Source organism: Puma concolor, chromosome E2 (assembly GCF_028749965.1).
Source record: "Puma concolor isolate L17-30 chromosome E2, mPumCon1.1.hap2, whole genome shotgun sequence".
NCBI classification, from domain to species: Eukaryota; Metazoa; Chordata; class Mammalia; order Carnivora; family Felidae; genus Puma; species Puma concolor.
This window is the reverse complement of record NC_141681.1, coordinates 44,666,002-44,686,913: the sequence shown is the minus strand read 5'-3', so window position 1 is coordinate 44,686,913 and position 20,912 is coordinate 44,666,002. Positions and strand designations below refer to the sequence as shown.

General features: G+C 48.7%; 1 protein-coding gene and 1 pseudogene across 2 annotated transcripts; one reads left to right on the top strand and one right to left on the bottom strand.

Moving 5' to 3' along the window:
- Positions 1-755: 755 nt before the first annotated feature.
- Positions 756-3,611, bottom strand: FFAR2 (free fatty acid receptor 2). 2 transcript variants are annotated; one of them, XM_025914566.2, is made up of 2 exons: positions 3,489-3,611; positions 756-2,497 (listed from the first exon to the last, which is right to left on the bottom strand). In XM_025914566.2, exon 2 carries the CDS (start codon positions 2,488-2,490, stop codon positions 1,501-1,503), a length of 990 nt encoding a protein of 329 aa, XP_025770351.1. In that variant the 5' UTR covers positions 2,491-2,497; positions 3,489-3,611; the 3' UTR covers positions 756-1,500. The 2 variants fall into 2 exon arrangements, with proteins under 2 accessions (XP_025770351.1, XP_086547224.1); XM_086691098.1 differs by lacking the exon at positions 3,489-3,611 and adding an exon at positions 3,005-3,477.
- A 6,632-nt stretch (positions 3,612-10,243) lies between these two features.
- Positions 10,244-11,829, top strand: LOC112851270 (multidrug and toxin extrusion protein 2 pseudogene; annotated as a pseudogene).
- The last annotated feature ends 9,083 nt before the right edge of the window (positions 11,830-20,912 follow it).

The following is a 20,912-nucleotide window of genomic DNA, read 5'->3' as shown; positions in this document are numbered from 1 at the left end:
TTATAACAGTGGGAAAAGTAAGCAATCAGAAGATGAGGGAGTATGGAGTTGTGGCGAGAGGGACTTACAAATAGGAAGGGTCTCTCTGAAGAATATTTTCTTGGACAGATTGGGCCCCTGAGTGAGGCCAGGGATTCCTTTCCCGAGCTGCCTAGAGTAATCACTGGGGGGCTTTTAAAGGCTCATCCGCTGCCCCACCCTCAAAGAGTCAGGAGATTGGCATGGGGTGGGCGACTGGGGGGGGGTGTACTATTTTTGTACCTCTTCGTACAGTTCTGATGTAGAGCCTCTGCCGACCGCCAGGCTGGGGCTGGGATCAGTTAACCAGAGACAGTGGGCCAGGGCTCCTTCTTGGGGAGAGATGAGTTAGGAAGGTGGGATTGGGCAGGGAGAGAGGATACAAAGTAGGTAATGGAATGATAGGATAGGAGTTGCTGGAGGAGAACTCGTGACAGTAGGAAAACTCTGCAGGCTTCTAAGCCGGAGGGTTACGTTTTTTAGGCCCCTGAGATGCAGCTGATAACATGAAGTCAGGATTCACCTCACATCCCCTTTCTAGGTCCCGTCTCCATTCACCAAATCTAAAACGGGATCCCACCAGCCCCGACAGTCACTCTACTCATTACATCCTGACCTTCAGCTATTTCTGTGGTTTCCCATGCATCCCCTTCCCCCCGTGCTGCTGACTGTGCTTCTTCATCGCATTTTCGCCCACCCCAGCCTTGCAGAAAAGTACAAAAACTGTGGACACTCGCTGCAGAGTTTTACGGTCTTTATTTTCAGTCTGCCAGGCCAGGTTGTCTGCTCCTGGGCTCGCCGGTGTTGACCTCTGACTGATGGGTGCCAGGCTGCGTCCTGACCCGTGTGGGGTGCCACGGAGGGGGAAGACAAGACCCAGACCTCTGGCAGGTTTGACGCAGGGAGACAAGATACACACACGAAGGCGACTGGAGCATACTTACAAAGCAGCAAGTGGAAGCGATAGATACAGTGCAAACCTAGATCATCAGAGGCCTGAGTCTCCAGTCCTCCCTCTTAATCCCCGCCCCCCCCCTTGGCTTATAACCTTCCTGAGTCTTCTTTGACCTCATTTGGTATTCTCATCCACCTCTTTCCTGTTGGCTTCTTTCCAGTATCCACAGCTAGACCGGCGTCTAGGTGTTGTTCAAAGCTTATAGCAAGATTGCTTTAAGGACTCCGCTTGAGCCCGGTCATCCCCAGCTGCCGGCTACGTCACAGGGACTGGATTTGTATTAGCTACGTTGCTTCTGAAACCCTGGTCTGATGGTGCTTCTGTGCCTAGCCATTTCTTCTTTTTGTCACAGAGCTGTGCTCCTTTGGGCTGGAAACTTCAGTCAGGAGGGGACACCAAGCTGCTGAGAGAGGTTTTCACAGCCCCAGTAGTGGATCGGGGCTGAGGATTCCTGACCCGTGCTCCCACTCTCCCAGCCTGCTCAATTCTTAGGTAACCCAGAGTGCCTCCAAAGGTCCAGGATCCCCCTAGTCTGTAGTGAAGTCGGAACTCGGTGCTCCCTCGGCTTGACTCACACCCCTGTCCCCACTCGCCCCCTCCGCTGTCTCTCTGCCTTTGCGTCCCAACAGGGAGGAGCCCTGATGTCGCAGTATCTGCAGCCCTTTTCCAAAGGCTCTGCGCACAGCCGATGAAGAGAAGTAGAAGAGCAGGGGGTCCAGACTGGCATTGAGGGAACTGAACACCACGGCTTCGACCCGCCACGGGGGGCTTTTCTTCGTGTAATACCCCACCAGGTGGGATATGTTGTAAGGCCCGAAGCACACCAGGAAATTAAGGAGGGTCACAACAGCCAGCCCCACAGCTCTGCGCCGCCTCTGGGCCCCCACGTGGGGCTGGGTGAGCATGATCCACACAAAGCGCCAGTAGCAGAAGATGGTGATCACCATGGGGACGAAGAAGAGGAAGAGGCACAGCTCCAGCCGCACCGGAAGCACCACGTTCAGCTGCGTTTCGGTGAAGTTCTCATAGCAAGTGATTCCATTCGTGTTTGGGGTCTGCTGGGTTGAGTTCAAGTACTGACCAATGATCACGATGGTGCAGTGACCAAAGGACATGACCCAGGCGACCACGGCAGCAATCACTCCGTACACAGGCTTGCGGGACAGCTTGTACTGCACGGGGAAAGCCACTCCCAGGTAGCGCTCGATGCTGATGCCCGCCAGGAGCCACGTGCTGCAGTAGATGCTGCTGTAGAAGCCGAAACCCGTGAGGGCGCAGAGCAGCTCGGGCAGATGCCAGCGGAAGTTATAGGCGGCCTCAACCATCTTGAAGGGCAGCAGCAGCAGCAGCAGGAGGTCCGCCAGAGTCAGGCTGAGCAGGAGGATGTGGACGGGCGCAGGGTGAGGCTGGCGGACCCGCCCCACGAAGGCCCGCAGGGCCAGGAGGTTGGCAGGGAGACCAGTGAGGAAGATGACGATGTAGGCTGTGAGGATGATGGAGCTGCGCCAGTTTGTCATGGTTGCTCTGGAAGAGGACGGAAAAAGGCAGGGTCAGGAGGTGCCACTCACAGCCCACGGACCCTCGCCTGGTTCAGGCCGCGGACGTCCTCCCTGCCGCACTCTGCCTCCCAGGCCAGACCTTTCTGTTGCCACCACTGCTTTGCTTACACCACCTGCCAGAACAGCCCAGAGCAATTATTGACTTTGCCTGGGGCGGGATATTAAGCAGGAGTTATTACGTTCGCCATCATGTGTCTCTGGGGGGGGACCAACCCTTGGCTTTCTCCTCTCCTCACAGATACAGGAAGTTACTGTTATCAGTTCGTAACTTTCCTTGGGTCCCTTAGTCAGAGACCTGCGGAGGGAAAGGCATCTCACAAAGGCATCTCACGGGGAGAGAGCCGTGAGCCGTCTGTCAGGAGCACCCATGCCAGGAAAACAAACCCAGGCCTTGAGACCCAGTGCCGGCTTGCCACAGGACCCTGCCACACGCCCAGGAAGCAGGTGCCCGGCCCCCAGCCCATCTCCCTACCTCATTTTCCTCTCCTTTTGCAGAACACAGATTCTCCTCCACCTTTTCCTCTCCTGACCTATACCGGACTCTGGGACTGCATTGGAAAAAGGAAGCTAGTGATATGTAGGGAGGGACAGAGGGGAGGAAGGGTGAGCCAGTACTGTCTTTTGGGGCTTGTCCCCTAAAAGACTCTAGAGAACATTTAGGAAAGCCCACAGGTAGCAACTGGCTTCAGAGCCCGGTGTTTTGACTATAAACAGAAGAACTCTTAACGGGGTCAACTCAGTTTCCATTTGGCTTGTAACCCTCGCTGCCCATATGCAGCCCGGCCCCTCCATCCTCCCTCTCTGGGCTTGATGTCCCGGCCTGTTTCCTTGATCCCTCCTACACTGGCTCCTGTCTCCAGTTCCTCACAGACTTGTGTCAGCCCCCCAGCATCTCCCCCTCCAATCCAGATCCTGGCATTACTGCCCATAGCACAAGCACTGGGTTAGCTGCTTGCCTTGTCTGCAGTCCAGATAGGTGGCTTCTTGGGATTAGTCCTGAAGGAAAGTCTGAAAGCTTCTGGGAAAGAGGAACAGGGCTTTAGCCACTGCTACTGCCCATTTCACACAGGAAAAAAAAAATTGTAAGGAACCTGCTGGTAGAAAGCTTTTATACTAGCGTGAGTCATGTGACTGGAGAGGGGAAGGTCAGTAATTGAGCACTGTCTCCTCTCAAACCTGAAGGATGGGCACCCGCCGCCAGCATCTTCGTTCCCCGCCCCCCAGAGACCCTCACTCTGCCTGCCAAACCCAGATTCTCTGTCCCTAGGTCCTGAATTCTTTTTTCAATCCCAGGCATTTTTCCCATTTCTCAAGTCAGATGATCTTATCTTCTCTTTTCTAGGCAATTTCTCCTGTGATTCTTCTCATTTTCAGAAAAGAAGTTTCCTACGTTCTTTCATTCTTCAATTTTTTTTTTTCCCCTGTATGGTCTCCTGTCCTCTGCCCACAACAGGTCTCTTTTGCCCTCTTGATTGAGACAGATTGGTTTCGCCTAGCCTGCGTCTTATTCTGGTGGAAATAGTGTGGGATTTAGAGTCATGCAGATGTGGGCTCAAACCCAAGTCCCTCCACTGTGACCTTGGGGCAGGTAAATTTCTTTTTTTTTTTTAATAATTAATTTGTTTTTTAATTTACATCCGAGTTAGTTAGCATATAGTGCAACAATGATTTCAGGAGTAGATTCCTTAGCGCCCCTTACCCATTTAGCCCATCCCCCCTCCCTCAACCCCTCCAGCAACGCTGTTTGTTCTCTGTATTTAAGAGTCTCTTGTGTTTTGTCTCCCTCCCTGTTTTTATATTATTTTTGCTTCCCTTCCCTGATGTTCATCTGTTTTTTATCTTAAAGTCCTCATATGAGTGAAGTCATACGACATTTGTCTTTCTGACTAATTTCGCTTAGCATAATACCCTCTAGTTCCATCCACGTAGTTGCAAATGCAAGATTTCATTCTTTTGGATTGCCGAGTAATACTCCATTGTGTGTATATGTATACACACACACACACACACACACACACACACCCCACATCTTCTTTATCCATTCATGCATCGATGGACAGTTGGGCTCTTTCCATACTTTGGCTATTGTTGATAGTGCTGCTATAAACATCAGGGTGCCGGTGGGGCAGATGAATTTCTGAATTTTAACTTCCTTTTCAGTCAAGTGTGGATGGGAATACTTCCATCTCAGGATTTCTGTGAGGCGTGGATGAGCTAGCATATATAAAGCATAGGGGCCAGTGCTTAGCACTTAGTGGGTACCCATGAGTGGAAGCCTGTTGGCAGCGTCCGAGCGACTGAGCCACTTGGTAAAATATCCGGAGGCTGAGGCCACCGACATGCCGTCTGACTTGGGGGAGTGTCAGGGATTCAGGAGGCCTGATGTCCCTTTTACAGGGAAGCTGTGCCCAGGCTCGGTGTCTTTCCCCCCACGTGTTCCCTCTCCCTGTGGGCTGCACCTGACCTCTGCGCCACCCTTGTCCTTTCCTCATCCCCTACCCCCCTGTCTGTGTAGCCCCTCTAGAAGCTCTTCAAAGCCCTGTCCAGATACACACACGGAGGAAACCAAGCCAGAACTTACTTTCCTCTTGAGGTAGGGAAGGGGCCTCTGTTTTGCCATCTGTGCTTGCTCCCAAATTTATTTGTATCATTTTGCTTTTATGATTTTCTATAAATATTCATGAGGATCTGGAGTTAATGGCAAGGCAGACTTCCTGAACACAGATGTTGAGTAGGACTGCCGCTTTACCTTGGCCCGTCCGTCCCCTGCCTGTGCCTGTTCTCATGTCACTGCACCCTGTCACCTGTGTTGGCGAGGCCCCACTGAACCCCCTCCTCCATGTTTGGGGTAGTTATGAAGGTAACAAAATAAAGGAAACTTGGGGCTCATGACTCACAACACCCACCTATGTCACATGAAAAGGAAATGCAACCTCTGAGGCCGAATTCAAGGACTGTGCTTTCACAAAAACCATGTCTTTCACAATCTCTCCCAAGTTCAGCTTTCTTTCATCATTATTACAGCCCAGCTTGTCAGAATAGGAAGTTGGGCCCATTATCTAAAATTTATGTATAATCACTTTCTCTACTTCCTTATTCCTCAATCAGTGCCCTCCCCCATCCCCTCGAATCTGGGTTATACCTCTGTTGTTCCATAGGACCTGCTCATCCTACGATTGGCAGTGACCTCCATGCAACTAAATTCAGTGGACATTTTCTTCCTATTTTATTAGCCTTCCACACAGTTTCCATAGCCTTCTTGAAACATTCTCTTTCCGTGAATTCTCATATATTATGCTCTTCTGGTTTCCCTCACTTTGCTCAGGTCACTTCTTAGTTTCCTTCACCGGCCCACCATTCCCTGATCGTCCTCTAAATGTTCGAGTCCCTTAAGACTTGGCTTCAGGCGCTCTCTCGTCCTGGTCCTGTGTAGCTCTTTGGCCTGTTGCATGCATTTCTGTAGTGTCGGTTACCATCTTCACAAAAGCCAGTTTTGAATCTCTATCCAGGGCTTCTGTGAGCCTTCACATCCACATGTCCAAATGCCTGAGAGACACTGTCATTCAAATGTCTCCCAGGCATCTCAAATGGAGTGTGTCCAGAGCTGACCTTCCCCAACAAGTTAGGCCTTCTTCCAGCATTCTCCCTGTTGGGGCATGGGATCTCTTCCCATTCCATCCCCTGAGCCATAATCTTGGAGTCCGTCTCAACACCGTCTTCTTCCTTATCCCCTGAATGCAGTCCCACACTTCTCAGAGCCCATTGAAGGCGTCCGTCTCTCTCCGTCTCCATCGTCCCGTGTCAGCGTAAGCCGGAGTCTATTACTAGGAGGTTGGCAGGGGCCGTGACCAGCTCCTTCCCAGCCACTCACATCCTGACAGTCAGTTCTCCATACTGTAGTTAGTGGGATATTTTAAAAATATCAAGCCACTTATATCACCCTCTTGTTTAAAATCCTTTCTGAGGTTTCTTATTGCCTTGAGGATAAACATCAAAACTCTTTAAAAAAATTTCTTTAATGTTTATTTGTTTTTGAGAGAGAGAAAGAGACAAAGCACAAGCAGGGGAGGGCAGAGAGAGAGAGAGAGGGAGACACAGAATCCTAAGCAGCCTCCAGGCTCTGAGCTGTCAGCACAGAGCCTGACCCGGGGCTCAAACTCACGAACCACAAGATCATGACCTAAGCTGAAGTCTGGCACTCAACCAGCTGAGCCACTTAGGCGCCCCAACGTCAAAACTCTTAACAAGGCCTATAAGGCCTGCTCGGCATGGCCCTTGCCAACTACCAGCCTAAGCTCATACGTCTCTTCTCTCTCCTTGCTGTCTCTGCAAGACCATCTCTCGCTTCCATAAACGTGCCACCTTGCCTCTGCCGGGGGCTCATGACCCAGCCTGTGCCTGCAGCGCTCTATTTCTTATGACCCAGTCCTCCTCCCCAGTCAGTCCCCAGCCTTCTTTCAGATGCCCGCTTCCTTCTTAAGAAAGCCCTCCCTGACCTCCTAGGTGCAGTTAGATTCTCTTAGTACGTGTTCTCGGAGCACTGTTGCTGAATAGTATTCTGTTTCATGGATATTTCATATTTTATTTATCCATTCACCTGTTGCTAGACATTTGGGTATTTTTTTGTTTTTCAGTGTTCGGCTAGTGTGAATAAAGCTGCTATATGTACATTGTTGTTTAGCTCTTGGTGCAAATATGTACTTTCAGTTCTCTTGGGCAGATACCTAGAAGTATATTGGCTAGGCCGTATGGTCAACTTCTTGTTCAACTTCTTAAGAAACTGCCAGCAATGTACGGGCATTCCAGCTGTTCCACAGCATCACCAGCCCCTTGATAGGTGTTAGTCTTAAGTTTTAGGCATTCTGATTACAGGCCCTGGTATCTCGTTGTGGTTTTAATTCGCTTTTCCCTGATGACTGTTGACGTTGTGCCCTACCAGTTCCAGGTACTGGTCATCTGTTAGATTATGGGTATTATATTTTTTCCCACTGTATGCCTTGTGTTTCCATTTTCTTAATGGTCTCTTGAAGAACAAAACAATTTTGAATTTCGACAAAGTCTAGCTTATTTTGTTTTCCTCTTATGTTTTGTGCTCTCATGTTCTAAGAAATCCTTACCTACCTATCCAGCCCCACATCCTGTTGAATTTCCTCGGTATCTTTACTGAGAACGAATTGATTGTATCTGAGTGGGTCTGTTTCTTTTTTTTTTTTAATTTTTTTTTTTTTAACGTTTATTTATTTTTTTGGGACAGAGAGAGACAGAGCATGAACGGGGGAGGGGCAGAGAGAGAGGGAGACACAGAATCGGAAACAGGCTCCAGGCTCCGAGCCACCAGCCCAGAGCCCGACGCAGGGCTCAAACTCACAGACCACGAGATCGTGACCTGGCTGTAGTCGGCCGCTTAACCGACTGCGCCACCCAGGCGCCCCTGAGTGGGTCTGTTTCTTAAACCTCTCTTCTGTTCTAGCAATCCTTAATGTCTTTCCTTTTACCATCTCCCACCGTCTCGATGACTGTAGTTTTATAAGAAGCCTTGGAATCAGGAAGTGTTAAGTCCTCTAACTTCATGTTGTTTTCTAAGATTGCTTGGGCTCTTCCAGGTCGTTTGCATTTCCAGAGAAATCAGTTTCTACAAAAAAGCCTGCTGGAGTTCTGACTGGGACTGTGTTGAAGGCATAAATCAATTTGGAACTGTCGACATTGGAATCACACTGGGCCTGCCAATCGAGGAAACATGACCTATCTCCATTTCTTTAGGTGTCGAATTTCTCTCAGCAGTGTTTCCGCGTATTCAGCAGAGAGGTTTTACACATCATTTCTTGCATTGATTCTTAGCTATTTTTGGTGCTCTTACAAGTTGAATTTTTAAGACTTTATTTTGTAATTATTTGTTGCCGTCGTAGCATCTTTTACAATTCCTTCACAGCACATGTGTATCTCAATTTGTTATAATACCTTTATCATGTGAGGATTTGCTTAGTGTCCATCTCCCTTGTGAAACTATCCGTGAAGGCAGGGAACATGGCTGTTTTTCTCACCATTGTATCCCCAGGGTCTGGCATAGAGCCTGGCACATATTGGACACTTGATAATTATTTCTTGGATGATGTGTGGATGGATGAGCGGAAGAATTGGAATGGAGAGAAATCCATTTTCACAAGCTCTGAGTTACTTGTTTGCAGTTGCCTCATTTTAGCTTCTTCTGGGACCGTCATAAGAAATCCCAGCTGGGAATCACTTGCGAGCTCTTTTGTAGATTAAGGCACTCCCGTTACTTTTGCGGGAAGGTGCCTGGATCTTTCCTCATCACCAGTATTGATAATTCAAGCTAATGTGTCTTTATGACATAGATCCTGCTTAGCAAATATGAGGGAGGTATGGGTATAAAATATTCAAAAGGGAAGGGGAAGGCACTAACGGTAAATGAAGAGCTGTTGTTTCATTCATTCGTTCAACGAAAATGTGCCTGCTCTCTAGGATGTGGTGGGATCTGTGCCAAGCGCAGGGTCAAAAAGATAAACACGGTCTCACACTCCCGGAGGGTGGTTACATGCTAGAGCATAGAGATTGTGAGCATATGTGCCACGGGAGTCTTTATGCAGAGAGAGACACTGTGAAGGAAGTGAAACAGGGCGATGGCAGTGGTCATCACGTGGCAGGGACTTCCTTGGCCAGAGGCTTCGGGGAGGCCATCTCTGCGGTTACTGTTAGCCGACACCTGAGAGGTTGAGCCGGATTCTGGGGCTGGCCACTGTGAGACTCCGGCAGAGGAGGGGTCTGGGCGGGGGAGCTGGCAGATGGTGCAGGAAGGCAGAAAGCACGTGTGTGTGTGTGTGTGTGTGTGTGTGTGTGTGTGTGCGCGCGCGTGCGCGCGCGCATGTATGCGCACGTTCATGGGCAGTGGAGGAGGGAGGCAGAGAGGTTGGTGTGACTGGAGCATGGTAAGCTAGAGCCGTGACCGTGGAAGACCAGACAGGTGTTAGTAAGGACTTGGGATTCCATCCATAAGCAGTAGGAAGTCACTTGTGGGCCGTAAGAGGAGAGTGACGTGATGAGATGTAGGGTGTGTGCGCTGCTGTGTGAGGAATGATCTGCACAGTCTCCAGAGGGATGACGTCGGAAGTGGAGAGAGAATAGAAGTGGTCGGGGCCACCCAGGGGAGGACCGGTGATGGCAGGCATTCAGGAGAATGTGGCAGTGCAGGCAGAGATCAGTGGATTTGGGGTCTGCAACTTTAGATAAAATAACACTGTGGGAAGAGCTACAGGACACCAGAGAGAAATGGAGCTCTCCGGGGGAGTGAGAAAGAAGATGATTCTAGACCGGTATATCCAAGTAGACTTTGAGATCTCATTGCTGTCCTGTGCTGGCACATTTCACCCCCCCCCCCCCATTGGTTTGCGTATTGCCCTTCCCCGCTTGCACCCTCTTTTAAATATCTTTTTTTAAATGTTTATTTGTTTTGAGAGAGAGAGAGAGAGCGCGCACGCGCGCACACGCGCGTGAGTGGGGGAGGGGCAGAGAGAGGGAGGGAGAGAGAATCCCAAGCAGGCTCCTCACTGTCAGCACAGAACCTGACGTGGGGCTCAAACTCATGTACCATGAGATCATGACCTGAACTGAGATCAAGAGTCAGATGTTTGACTGACTCAGCCGCCCAGGTGCCCCTATTGTCTTTTAGATGCTGCTTGTCCGGCCTTTCCCGTGATTCAAGTCAAGAGCAGTGTCCTCCACCCCGCACCGGCACGGAACCCCCTGCAGCCGCCATCACTGCCACGCCCCGGGAAGGCACCGAGCCGCCCCGACGCCCCTCGCTGGCACGGCTGCCTGCGGAGCCGACGTGCGGCAGGAGGCATCCGCTCTGGCGACCCTAGCGGGCTCGGTGTTCCTGGCCCAGTTGGTGATCTTCCTGATTAGCGTCGTCAGTTCCATGTCTGTGGGCATCTGGGCAAAGTCGAGCTGGATGCCGTTACTCTTGCAGTATCGGTGGTGAATGTTATTGGGATTTCAGTTGGAACTGGCTTGGCCTCCGCTTGTGACAGGCTGATGTCTCAGTCCTTCAGAGGCAAGAATCTAAAACGCGTGGGGAATCACACTCCAAAGAGGAATCCTCATCTTGATGCTGTGTTGCTTTCCTTGCTGGGCCATCTTCATCAATACGGACCGTATCCTCCTGCTCTTAAACCAAGAACCCGAAGTCTCCAGGATAGCCCAGATTTATGTGATGATTTTCGTTCGTGCTCTTCCTGCAGCGTTCCTGTTTCAGCTGCAGACAAGATATTTACAAAGTCAGGGCATCATCATGCCTCAGGTGTCACTGGGATTGCAGCAAATGTGATCAATATGGGCATGAATGCCCTCCTGCTCTATGCCCTGGACCTTGGAGTGGTAGGATCTGCCTGGGCAGACAGCACTTCCCAGTTCCTCCTGTGTGCTCTCCTTCTCCTGTACATGTGGTGGGAAAAAATCCACGTCAATACCTGGAGAGGGTGGACTTGGGACTGTTTCCAAGAATGGGGCTCCTACATCCAGCTGGCTGTCCCCAGTATGTTCATGGTGTGCACTGAATAGTGGACCTTTGAGATCGGAACTTTCCTTGCAGGACTGATTAGTGTGACAGAGCTCGGGGCCCAGGCCATCATTTATGAACTGGCCTCTGTAGCCTACAGGGTGCCCCTTGGCTTTGGTGTGGTGGCCAGTGTCCGAGTGGGCAAGGCTCTGGGGGCAGGGAATGCCGAGCAGGCTCGGGACTCTAGCATCACCGTTCTCCTGTGTGCGGGTGTCTGTACTCTTGTCGTGGGCATTTTACTTTCGGCAATGAAGGATGTGATTGCCTATATATTTACCAGAGACAGAGCTATTATTTTACCTTGTGAGCCAAGTGATGCCTATTCTTGCTCCCTTTCATCTATTTGATGCCCTTGCAGGCACCTGTGGTGGAATCCTACGAGGTATAGGAAAACAGAAGATTGGTGCTATCGTGAACGCCATTGGTTATCGTGTGTTTGGTTTTCCCATCGGAGTATCTCTGGTGTTTGCCGCAAAACTTGGGATAATAGGTCTCTGGTCTGGATTGATAGTCTGTGTCTTCTTTCAAGCCCTTTTCTGTCTGGTGCTCGTCTGGAGGACAAACCGGAAGAGAGTCGCAGAGCAGGCACAGGTTCGAGCTGGGGTGAAAGGGATCAAAGAGACCATGCCACACCAACAGATCTGCCTGTGTTGGAAAAAGAAGTCACCGATGGAGCGATTTTACCTGATATCATATTGGGGCGCCTGGGTGGCGCAGTCGGTTAAGCGTCCGACTTCAGCCAGGTCACGATCTCGCGGTCCGTGAGTTCGAGCCCCGCGTCGGGCTCTGGTCTGATGGCTCAGAGCCTGGAGCCTGTTTCCGATTCTGTGTCTCCCTCTCTCTCTGCCCCTCCCCCGTTCATGCTCTGTCTCTCTCTGTCCCCCAAAAAATAAATAAACGTTGAAAATTCACTTTAAAAAAAAAAATTACCTGATATCATATCGTCAGATCAGAGAGCCAGACCCAGCTAAGGGTAATAGAAGAAAACAACCGGTATGCGGTGGCCACCGTTGGGGATGTTTTGACAGTGAAGCAACTGATTTTCTATCGTGGAATGGCTCTAGCTGTTGATGTCGCTGCTCTTTTAACAGGAAGTTTAATAAGAGTTTTTCAGTGAGCGTGGCTAAAACAGAAGAATTAGCGGCAGCCCACACACTAGACACGATAATTCTTGTGATACATGAAGCCTGGGAGGTGACCCTGTCATGCGCACAGTGGTTTCTCTCCCGATTGTGAATGGAAAGGATATCAGTGATGTTTTCTTAGTTATCCTGAGAATCTGCACTATCCTGTTGGAGATCACGAAAGGAGTTGTAATTCTGAGTTTCTCCCAAACATTAACTCTACCATGGGTTTTAAGGCTGTAGATTTGATTTTCCCTGCCCTAAGTGTTCTGTACTCTTACACTGAATGTCTTCCTTCTTTTGGGAGAGTTCATTGCCTTCTAAACTTGATTGCTGATCCAGTTTTGTTTGTATTTCTCTGTTAACGTATTTAATCTTGTCGGTGAGTGTGTATTAAGTGCCTGTTCTGGTGCTGTCTCAGGTATTGCCATATAAACTTTTATAAAATAAACACCTTAAAATTGAAAATGTGTGCCTGTGAGGGAGTGCCTGGGTGGCTCAGTTGGTTAAGCGTCCAACTTCGGCTCAGGTCGTGATCTATGGGTCATGAGTTCAAGACCCACGTCGGCCTCTGCTGACAGCTGGGAGCCCGGAGCCTGCTTCAGATTCTGTGTTTCCCCCTCTCTCTGTCCCTCCCCCACTTATGATCTGCCTCTCTCTCAAAGTAAATTTTAAAAAAGTTAGAAAAGCAGTGTCCTCCAGTTCTGCAGCCTTGCCCCCCACATCCCCAGTGCCGGTGCTCCACTGAAGGGGAGGAACAAGAAGGTGCAGCCCAGAACTAGCATCTCAGGAGTATTCTTCAGTCCTGCCCCTTTTGGATTCCTTAGTGGGCATCGTGGGTTTTGCCACCCACTGCTGGTAACCATACCCTGACCTCCCTCTGCAGAGACCTCTCCTTCCTTTACTCGGTCCACCTGCTTGCTATTAATCAGACTCCAGGCCTCTGGCCAATAATACCAGCTGTGGTGGCTGAATAACGGTCCCCCTAAAAGATATGCGTGTCTTAATCCCTGGAACCTATGAATGTCACCTTACATGGGGAGAAAGAACTTTGCGGGTATGACGAAGAATCTTATGGTGGGGAGGTTATCCTGCATAATCTGTGTGGTCCTCAGAGGTCATCAGGGATACTCTTTTTTTTTTTAATGTTTATTTATTTTTTTAGAGAGAGAGAGAGCGAGAGCGAGCACGAGCAGGGGAGGGGCAGAGAGAGAGAGGGAGACACAGAATCCGAAGCAGGCTCCAGGCTCCACGCTGTCAGCACAGAGCCTGACGCAGGGCTCAAACTCATGAACCACGGGATCATGACCTGAGCCGAAGTCAGACATTTAATCAACTAAGCCACTCAGGTGCCCCGATCACAGATATTCTTATGAGAAGGAGGCAGAGGGAGATTTCAGACAGACAGAAGAGGGGAAGATGACAGGATCACCAAGGCAGAGACTGGAGTGATGAGACCACAAGCCAACGAATGCCAGTGCCACCAGGTGATGGAAGAGGCAGGGAATAGGTTTTCTTTAGACCACCATACTGGTTTTGGATTTCTGAGCTCCAGAACTATCAGAGACTAAATTTCTGTGGTGCTAAGCCACGGTGTTTGTGACAATTTGTTATAACAGACACAGGAAATGAGTACGCCAGCCCCAGCATTTGCTGCCCATTCTGATGCTGTGTGTCAGGCACTATGCTAAGAGCTTGGTAAAGATGAACTCATTAATCCTGAAAACGTCTTGTGAAACAGACTCATAAACAGAATAAACTGGTGGTTGCCAGAGAGGAGAGGAAGTGTGGGGACGGGCGAAATAGGTTGAAGGGGATTAAGAGGTACAGCATCCAGTTATAAAATAAATAAGCCATGGGGGTGAAAAGTACAGCATAGGGAATATAGGCAATAAAAAAATTCTATGAGTTTGGCACACTCATCCCCATTTTATAGATGAGAAAACCGAGGTGTGGGGGTGGGGGTTAAAAAATTTGCCTAAAGTCAGACAGCTGGTAAATGGAAGAGCTGAACTCTGAGCTTGGGAGCCGGGCAGTCTGGCTCAGGAGTCCATGGTCTTCACTGCTGGACTCTGCTCCCCCTGTGCTAGGAGGATCCAGGTTAGAACCATCTCTCCCAGCAGCCTGTAGAAGTCGTAGAAATCCCACACAGGAGGGTACAAGGGCACAGGCAAGGGTATAAGATCATGTCATCTGCTTCCCTTAAAGTGTCTGCATGGTCACCAGGCTTCCTGCCATTGGGCCTTCACTCTTTCCCTGAACCCATGACGGAATGACCTTGCACCCTAGTTCCCTGGGATCCCTTCCACGTGTTCTGGTTCATGCTCTAACCCCAGATCCCAGGGGCTGTCATGTTTAACCCCTCCCTCCCTACCTGTATTTAACCACTTTGGATACACAGAGAATAGGGGGGAAATATCGTCTACTGTTGCTCTCTATGGAATTCACTGGCATTTAGTATTTATGAGCAGGCATGTTTATAAGGATCTGGATTTGATAGTGAAACAGGACTAAGAACTTGGGAGGAGACTGTTCCTTTATTGATAGAATCTTGAAGAGGCTGTCCGACCTTTCTCCCCCACCCCGCTTCTCTGTCTGCTGTCCCTGTAAAACTGACCTTCAGACCAAGAACAGGACTAATAATCTCCCCACCCTCGGTCCCCTTGGCCACACGCAGCTTCCAGCCCAGACCTCCAGGTAGCTTTCAGCGGCTTAGGCCTCCTTTGAAACAGCAGAAGGCAGCTGGCTGTTAGCTTGGACTGCCTTTCAGTGTTGACCATGAGCCAAGGAGGAAGGGCAGAGAGTCTTTAGCGGTGGAAGTGTTACAGGTTTCCTCAGTGAAGCTGTGATGTGTTGCAGTCAGGTGCTGGCTGATCCTGCAGAAGTCAAGCCAGCTCAGGGTGAAACCGGTGCTCTGTTCCTTTTCCAGCCCAGCCTTCCCTCTGCTTTCCTCCCCTTTCCCTGCTTCTGTCCCGTATGCACCTTGTCCCCCACCCCCTGGCCCCACCAGGTGTGGCATCATGGGAACTGCCAGGGTTTCTGTCCAGTTTGCAGAATCTTAGGAAACTCAGATTTCACCAGAGAATCTCAAGAGGCATGGGGGAAAGTGTCAGAAATTCCTGGGTGGGGAAAACGGTAGTACATGTGGTTTGAGAATTGTAGTTTTCCAGAAGGGAAAGCCCTGATTTTCTTAACACAGACTATAGAAAGTACAGTTTGTGTTTATCAGAAACGGAAATTGGTTAAAAATAGATTGAGAAACAGCAGTGCAGTTGACGTAATACTTTACTACCAGCTCTCTGAAAAGTTTATATGAACTAAAATCTACATGTTGAGTCCCCCCCCCGCCGCCAGCTCCTTCGTGGCCAGAGGAATTCAGATCCCTCAGTGAGCAGTGAGGCTTTTGTGAAGAGAGGTAGGGCGAGGAGCACACAGACCGGGTCTTCGTGTTCAGGGCTTTCCTCTTTCCCCCCTGGGCCCTTGCTCTGCCGGAATAGGAAGCCACAGCGAATCAGCACCTAAGACTCCCCTGTGTCCTTGCCACGGACAAAGCTAAAAGCCTTAGATCTCTAATGAACCTGGAAACCCAAACCACAGAGGCTTAAACACATACATTTTCTCCTTCTCCTGTCGCATGGAGGAAACAGGAGTGCATGAAGGCCACGAGGCTGGTGCAGCTTCTCAGACGCGGTCCTCAACAACCCGGGCTTTAGCTTTCTGCTTCACCATCCTTAGATTTGACTTTTGCTTCATGACCTTAAGAAAAGCATCTACATTTTGAGCAAATAGGAGGTGGAGAGTAGAAGGAGTAAAGGACATGTGAGCTGAATGACTGAGTGACTTTATTCTGTAAAACAGGTCCACAGCAAGACTGAGCAGAAGCCATGGAGAGTCCCCGCATCCCCGACACATGCACAGCCTCCCCCATTATCCACATCCCCGACCTGTGTTCCATTTGTTACAATGATGAACCTACGTTGACATATCATCATCGCCCAAATCTATCCCTTTTTGTAACCAAGAAAATGGTAGCTTCTCTAGAAGCCCTCCTTAGCAGACTTCTTATTTCTCATTGGCTAGCGCTGTATCTCATGACAACCCCTGGCTGCAAGGGTTTCTGGGAAAGTGAATATTAACTGGGCCTTTTCCCGATCTGACAAAACTGGGTAAAGAGGAAGGGGAGAATGTCAAAATTATAGAAATCTTGAATAGGACATAATAGGGAGGAAAAATACTTCTAAGACTAAAATGTCTGTGATGACATACAGAGGCATATGATTTTACAGATTCAATGCAATCTCTATCAAAATGCCAATAGTATTTCTCACAGAACTAGAACAAATGATCCTAAAATCTGTATGGAACCACAAAAGGCCCCGAAGAGCCAAAGCAACCTTGAGAAAGAACAAAGCTGGAGGTACCACGATCCCATATTTCACAATATACTACAAAGCTATACTAATCAAAACAGCATGACATTGCCACAAAAATAGACACATAGATCGGTGGAACAGGATCGAGTGTCCAGAAATGTATCTATACTTATATGGTCAGTGTCCCTACAGCAGAGGAGGCAAAAATATACAATGAGTAAAAGATAGTTTCTTCAACAAGAGGTGCTGGGAAAACTGGACAGCTACATGCAAAAGAATGAAACTGGACCACTTTTGTACAGCATACACAAAAATAAACTCAAAATGGATTAAAGATCTCAATGTGAGACCTGGAACCATAAAAATCCTAAAGTAAAACCTAGGCAGTAATCTCTTGGACACCACTCTTAGCAACATATTTATGGCTATGTCTCTTCAGGTGAGGGAGAGAAAAGCAAAAATAAACTATTAGAATATTAGAACTACACCAAAATAAAAAGCTTTTGCACAACAAAGGAAACCATCAACAAAACAAAAAGGCAACTTACTGCATGGGTGAAGATATTTGCAAATGATGTATTTGAGAAAAGATTAATATCCACGATACATAAAGAACTTAGACAGCTCACCACCAACCAACCAACCAACCCACCAACCAACCAACCAACCCACCAACCAACCAACCAACCAACAATCTAATTAAAAAATGGGCAGATACCTGAATAGACACTTTTCCAAAGAAGGCATACAGAAGACCAACAGGTACATAAAAAGATGCTCAATATCACTAATCATCAGGGAGATTCAAAACAAAACCACAATGAGATATCACTTCACACCAGTTAGAACGGCTGGTGTTAAAAAGACAAGGAAGTGTTGCGGGAGGATGTGGAGAAAAAGGATCCCCCGTGCACGTTGGTGGGAGTGCACATTGGTGCCACCGCTGTGGAAAACTGTGGAGATTCCTCAAGAAATTATAAATAGAAATGTCCTATGATCTAGTATTTCCACTACTGGGTATTTACCCGGAGAAAATGAAAACATTAGTTCAAACAGATATATGCATCCCCTGTGTTTACTGCAGCATTATTTATAATAGCCAAGATAGGGAAGCAACCCAAGTATCCAATGATAGATGAATGGATAAAGACGTGGTATACATGTGCAATGAAATGTTACTCAGGCATAGAAAAGAATGGACCTAGAGGGTGTTATGCCAAGTGAAATAAGTCAGACAGAGAAAAGGAAATGCCACATGATGTCACTTATACGTAGAATCTAAAACAACCAACCAAACAGAAACAGACTCGTGCAGAGGACAAACGGGGGTTGCCGGAGGGGAGTGAGGTGTGGGGGTGGGTTGGTGAAATAGATAAAAGGATTAAGAGGTACAAACTTCCCCTCATAAACAAGTCATGGAGATGAAAAGTACAGCACAGGGAATATAGTTAATAATATGGCAAAAATGTTGTGCAGTGACGGGTGGTAACTACCCTTACCGTGGGGAGCATTGAGTAGCATTTAGTTATCAAGTCGCTATGTTGTACACCTGCGACTAATATAACACTGTATGTCAACTATATCTCAATAGTAAATATTTTTTAAAAGCTCCAAAAAAGGTGTGGGAGTTGAGAAAGGACTTTCATAAATTGCTTTTCTGGAAGTGTAATTTATATACAATAAAGCCTACTAATCTTAGAGATGCAACTGATAACCGTCAACTTATGTGTGTGTTTGTATAACTATCACGTAGGTCAAGATACAGAACATTTTCAATGTCCTATAAGACCCCGTTGTGCCCCTGCTCAGAGAGCAAGCCTCCCGCCTCTGAGATAACCACTACTCCAATTTCTACCGCTAAGAGAGGGATGTTAACCGTCATAAATCTTGGAAGGAAAACACGATGGATACAGAGGAACAAAAGGGAGGGAGAAGAAGGCCAAATTAATGGTTGCTTTTGTAATATTACTGCTCTCCTTTGCCTCTTAAATTGTTCTGATTCATTTTGAGAACCTTCCTCTTAAAACATCATCCAAAACTGAACACAATTTTTAGTTTGTGTGAAGTTGATATAAGCTGAAACTCCCGTCAGTTGGGACTGGATTCTACTGTGTGTAATAGAATAACTCTAAGTAATAGCTGTGTAAATAGGACAGAATTATATTCCTCTGTCGTATAAAAGCAGCCTGGAGATTTGTAGTCCAGGGCACCCAGGATTGTCTTTGACAGCCTCAGGAAGACTTCAAAAAGACCCATTCTCTTCCAGCTGTCTGCCCTACCAATCCTAGAGTAGTAGCCTTTGTCTTCATGGTCCATAATGGAAGCTGAAGCCCCAGCCATCACATCTGTGTTCCTGGAAGCAGAATAAGAGGAAAGGAAGAAGAAACGTTCACTTGTTCTCAATTTCTTAGACTTCTTAGAAGTTCCACACAACACTTCTGCTAATAACTCACTGGCAAGCACTTAGTCTAATGACCACACCTGACCGTAAAGAAGGCTGGGAAGCAGCCTTTCAGCTGGGTTGAGTGCACTGGTAAAAATCAGACTTTTTTACTAAATGAAGAAACCAGTAATCTTTTCCAAATTGGAGTTGTACAGCTTTTGCAGATGAGCCCTCTCTCCCCCAATTCTGCAGCCTTTGCATCACGTCCCCAAAGGCCTGACAGATGCCTAAAGAAGAGTACATCTCCGCTTACGCCATCCCGTCGGGCCTTGTTCTCAGGGAAGACCTCAGCACATGGGAAGGAATGTACCACGCAGAGAATTGCCATCAGCCACACTACTGTCTCGTTCCACGGTCCCTGGGGTTGGATCAATATAATTCAGACCAGTTGCAGAGGTCAGTTTTGTCCTGGGAACACAAAATCAGATGCGGGCATTCTATTAGCATCCCAGGCAGCTATCTGTGGGCAAGTCTTACATTATCTATATTTGCATTTGCTTTGACACAAGTGCCATTCATCTCCCAGTGAAAGAACTCAGCCACAGCACTGGGAGACAGGAGCCGGGAGCCCAGCTGCCCACGTGGGGGACAGAGGGAGACCAGTTGGCCGGGAAAGCTGCCCTGCCATATCCTTCCATGTCGGTCCAGCCAAGATCCGTGGGCCACAGAGCATGCTGCTCTGGAAACAGAGGCAAGACCAGGCAAAGGCAAAGCTTTCCTTTGTCAGAGGCATCTGAGCTGGGCCAGGAGGCAAGGCCTCAGCTGCCTTGAAAGGGTGGAAGCGGCAGGTCCGGCAGCATTCGGCCAGGGATGTGAATGAAGTTGCCAGACTCATCATAGATGAAGAGAATTGTGGAATCAGGTGAGGCTCTCTGAGAAAGTCCTGCTTGAGTTAAAAAAAAAAAAATTAGGATAAGGCACCTCCCTGATTTTGTGTTCCCTTTCCTCACACTTAACCGACTGAACTTGAACCATTTGCCTTGTTTGTTTGTTTGTTTGTTTGTTTGTTTATAATTGAAGTATTGTTGACACACAGCGTTACATTAGTTTTGGGTGTAGAGCATAGTGATCGGACAAGTCTAGATGTTCTGCTGTGCTCACCACAGATGCAGCTACCTTCTGTCACCACACAGCGCTGTTACAAGCCCACTGACTGTATTCTCTCTGCCGCACCTTTCATCCCCATGATTTACTCATCCCGCGTCCGGAAGCCTGTATCTCCCACTCCCTTTCACCCATTTTGCCCGTCCCCCCCCCCCCCCCCCAGCAGCCATCAGTTTGTTCTCCGGATTCATGGATCCGCTTCTGCTTTTTGTTTATTAGTCTCCCATTTGCTTTTTTGAAACATCCGTTGGTGCCTCCTCTCCCACTCCCTAGTAGAACCATTAATGGAGTTCCTTGATGGGGTAAAGATCCTACTTGTCCGATTCCCCATCCTGTGTCTCAGGAGAGACTGACTCTTTACTCTCCCTGATTCCTCTCCTCGACGCATCAGACTTTCCACTTCTACTCTTGCTGGATAAGACGTGTTCTTGCAGTATTTTGGAGTTTCAGAAGTGCCCTCCCGCCACGTGAAGTTGGGAGCTAACGGGCACAACTATCTGTGAGTTGCACCTGCGCCCCGTTCTGTCTTTCTCTCCCAGAGGCCTCTCGGGCTCCCCTGAGAAGGGCGAACTCGGGAAGAGAGGAGGTGGGTGACTCTTGCCTCAGTGGGACCGTTCTGCACAGTGGCCTTTGGCAGCATAGGGTTACAGCCTGTGCGGAGAGCGTCTCTCGTCCAGAGGCCCCGGCCGAGATCTCTCGGCCGGGCCTGCAGGCTCAGAGCGGTTTGGCCAGCCGCACACACCTGCCGCTGTAGCCGAGGGCTT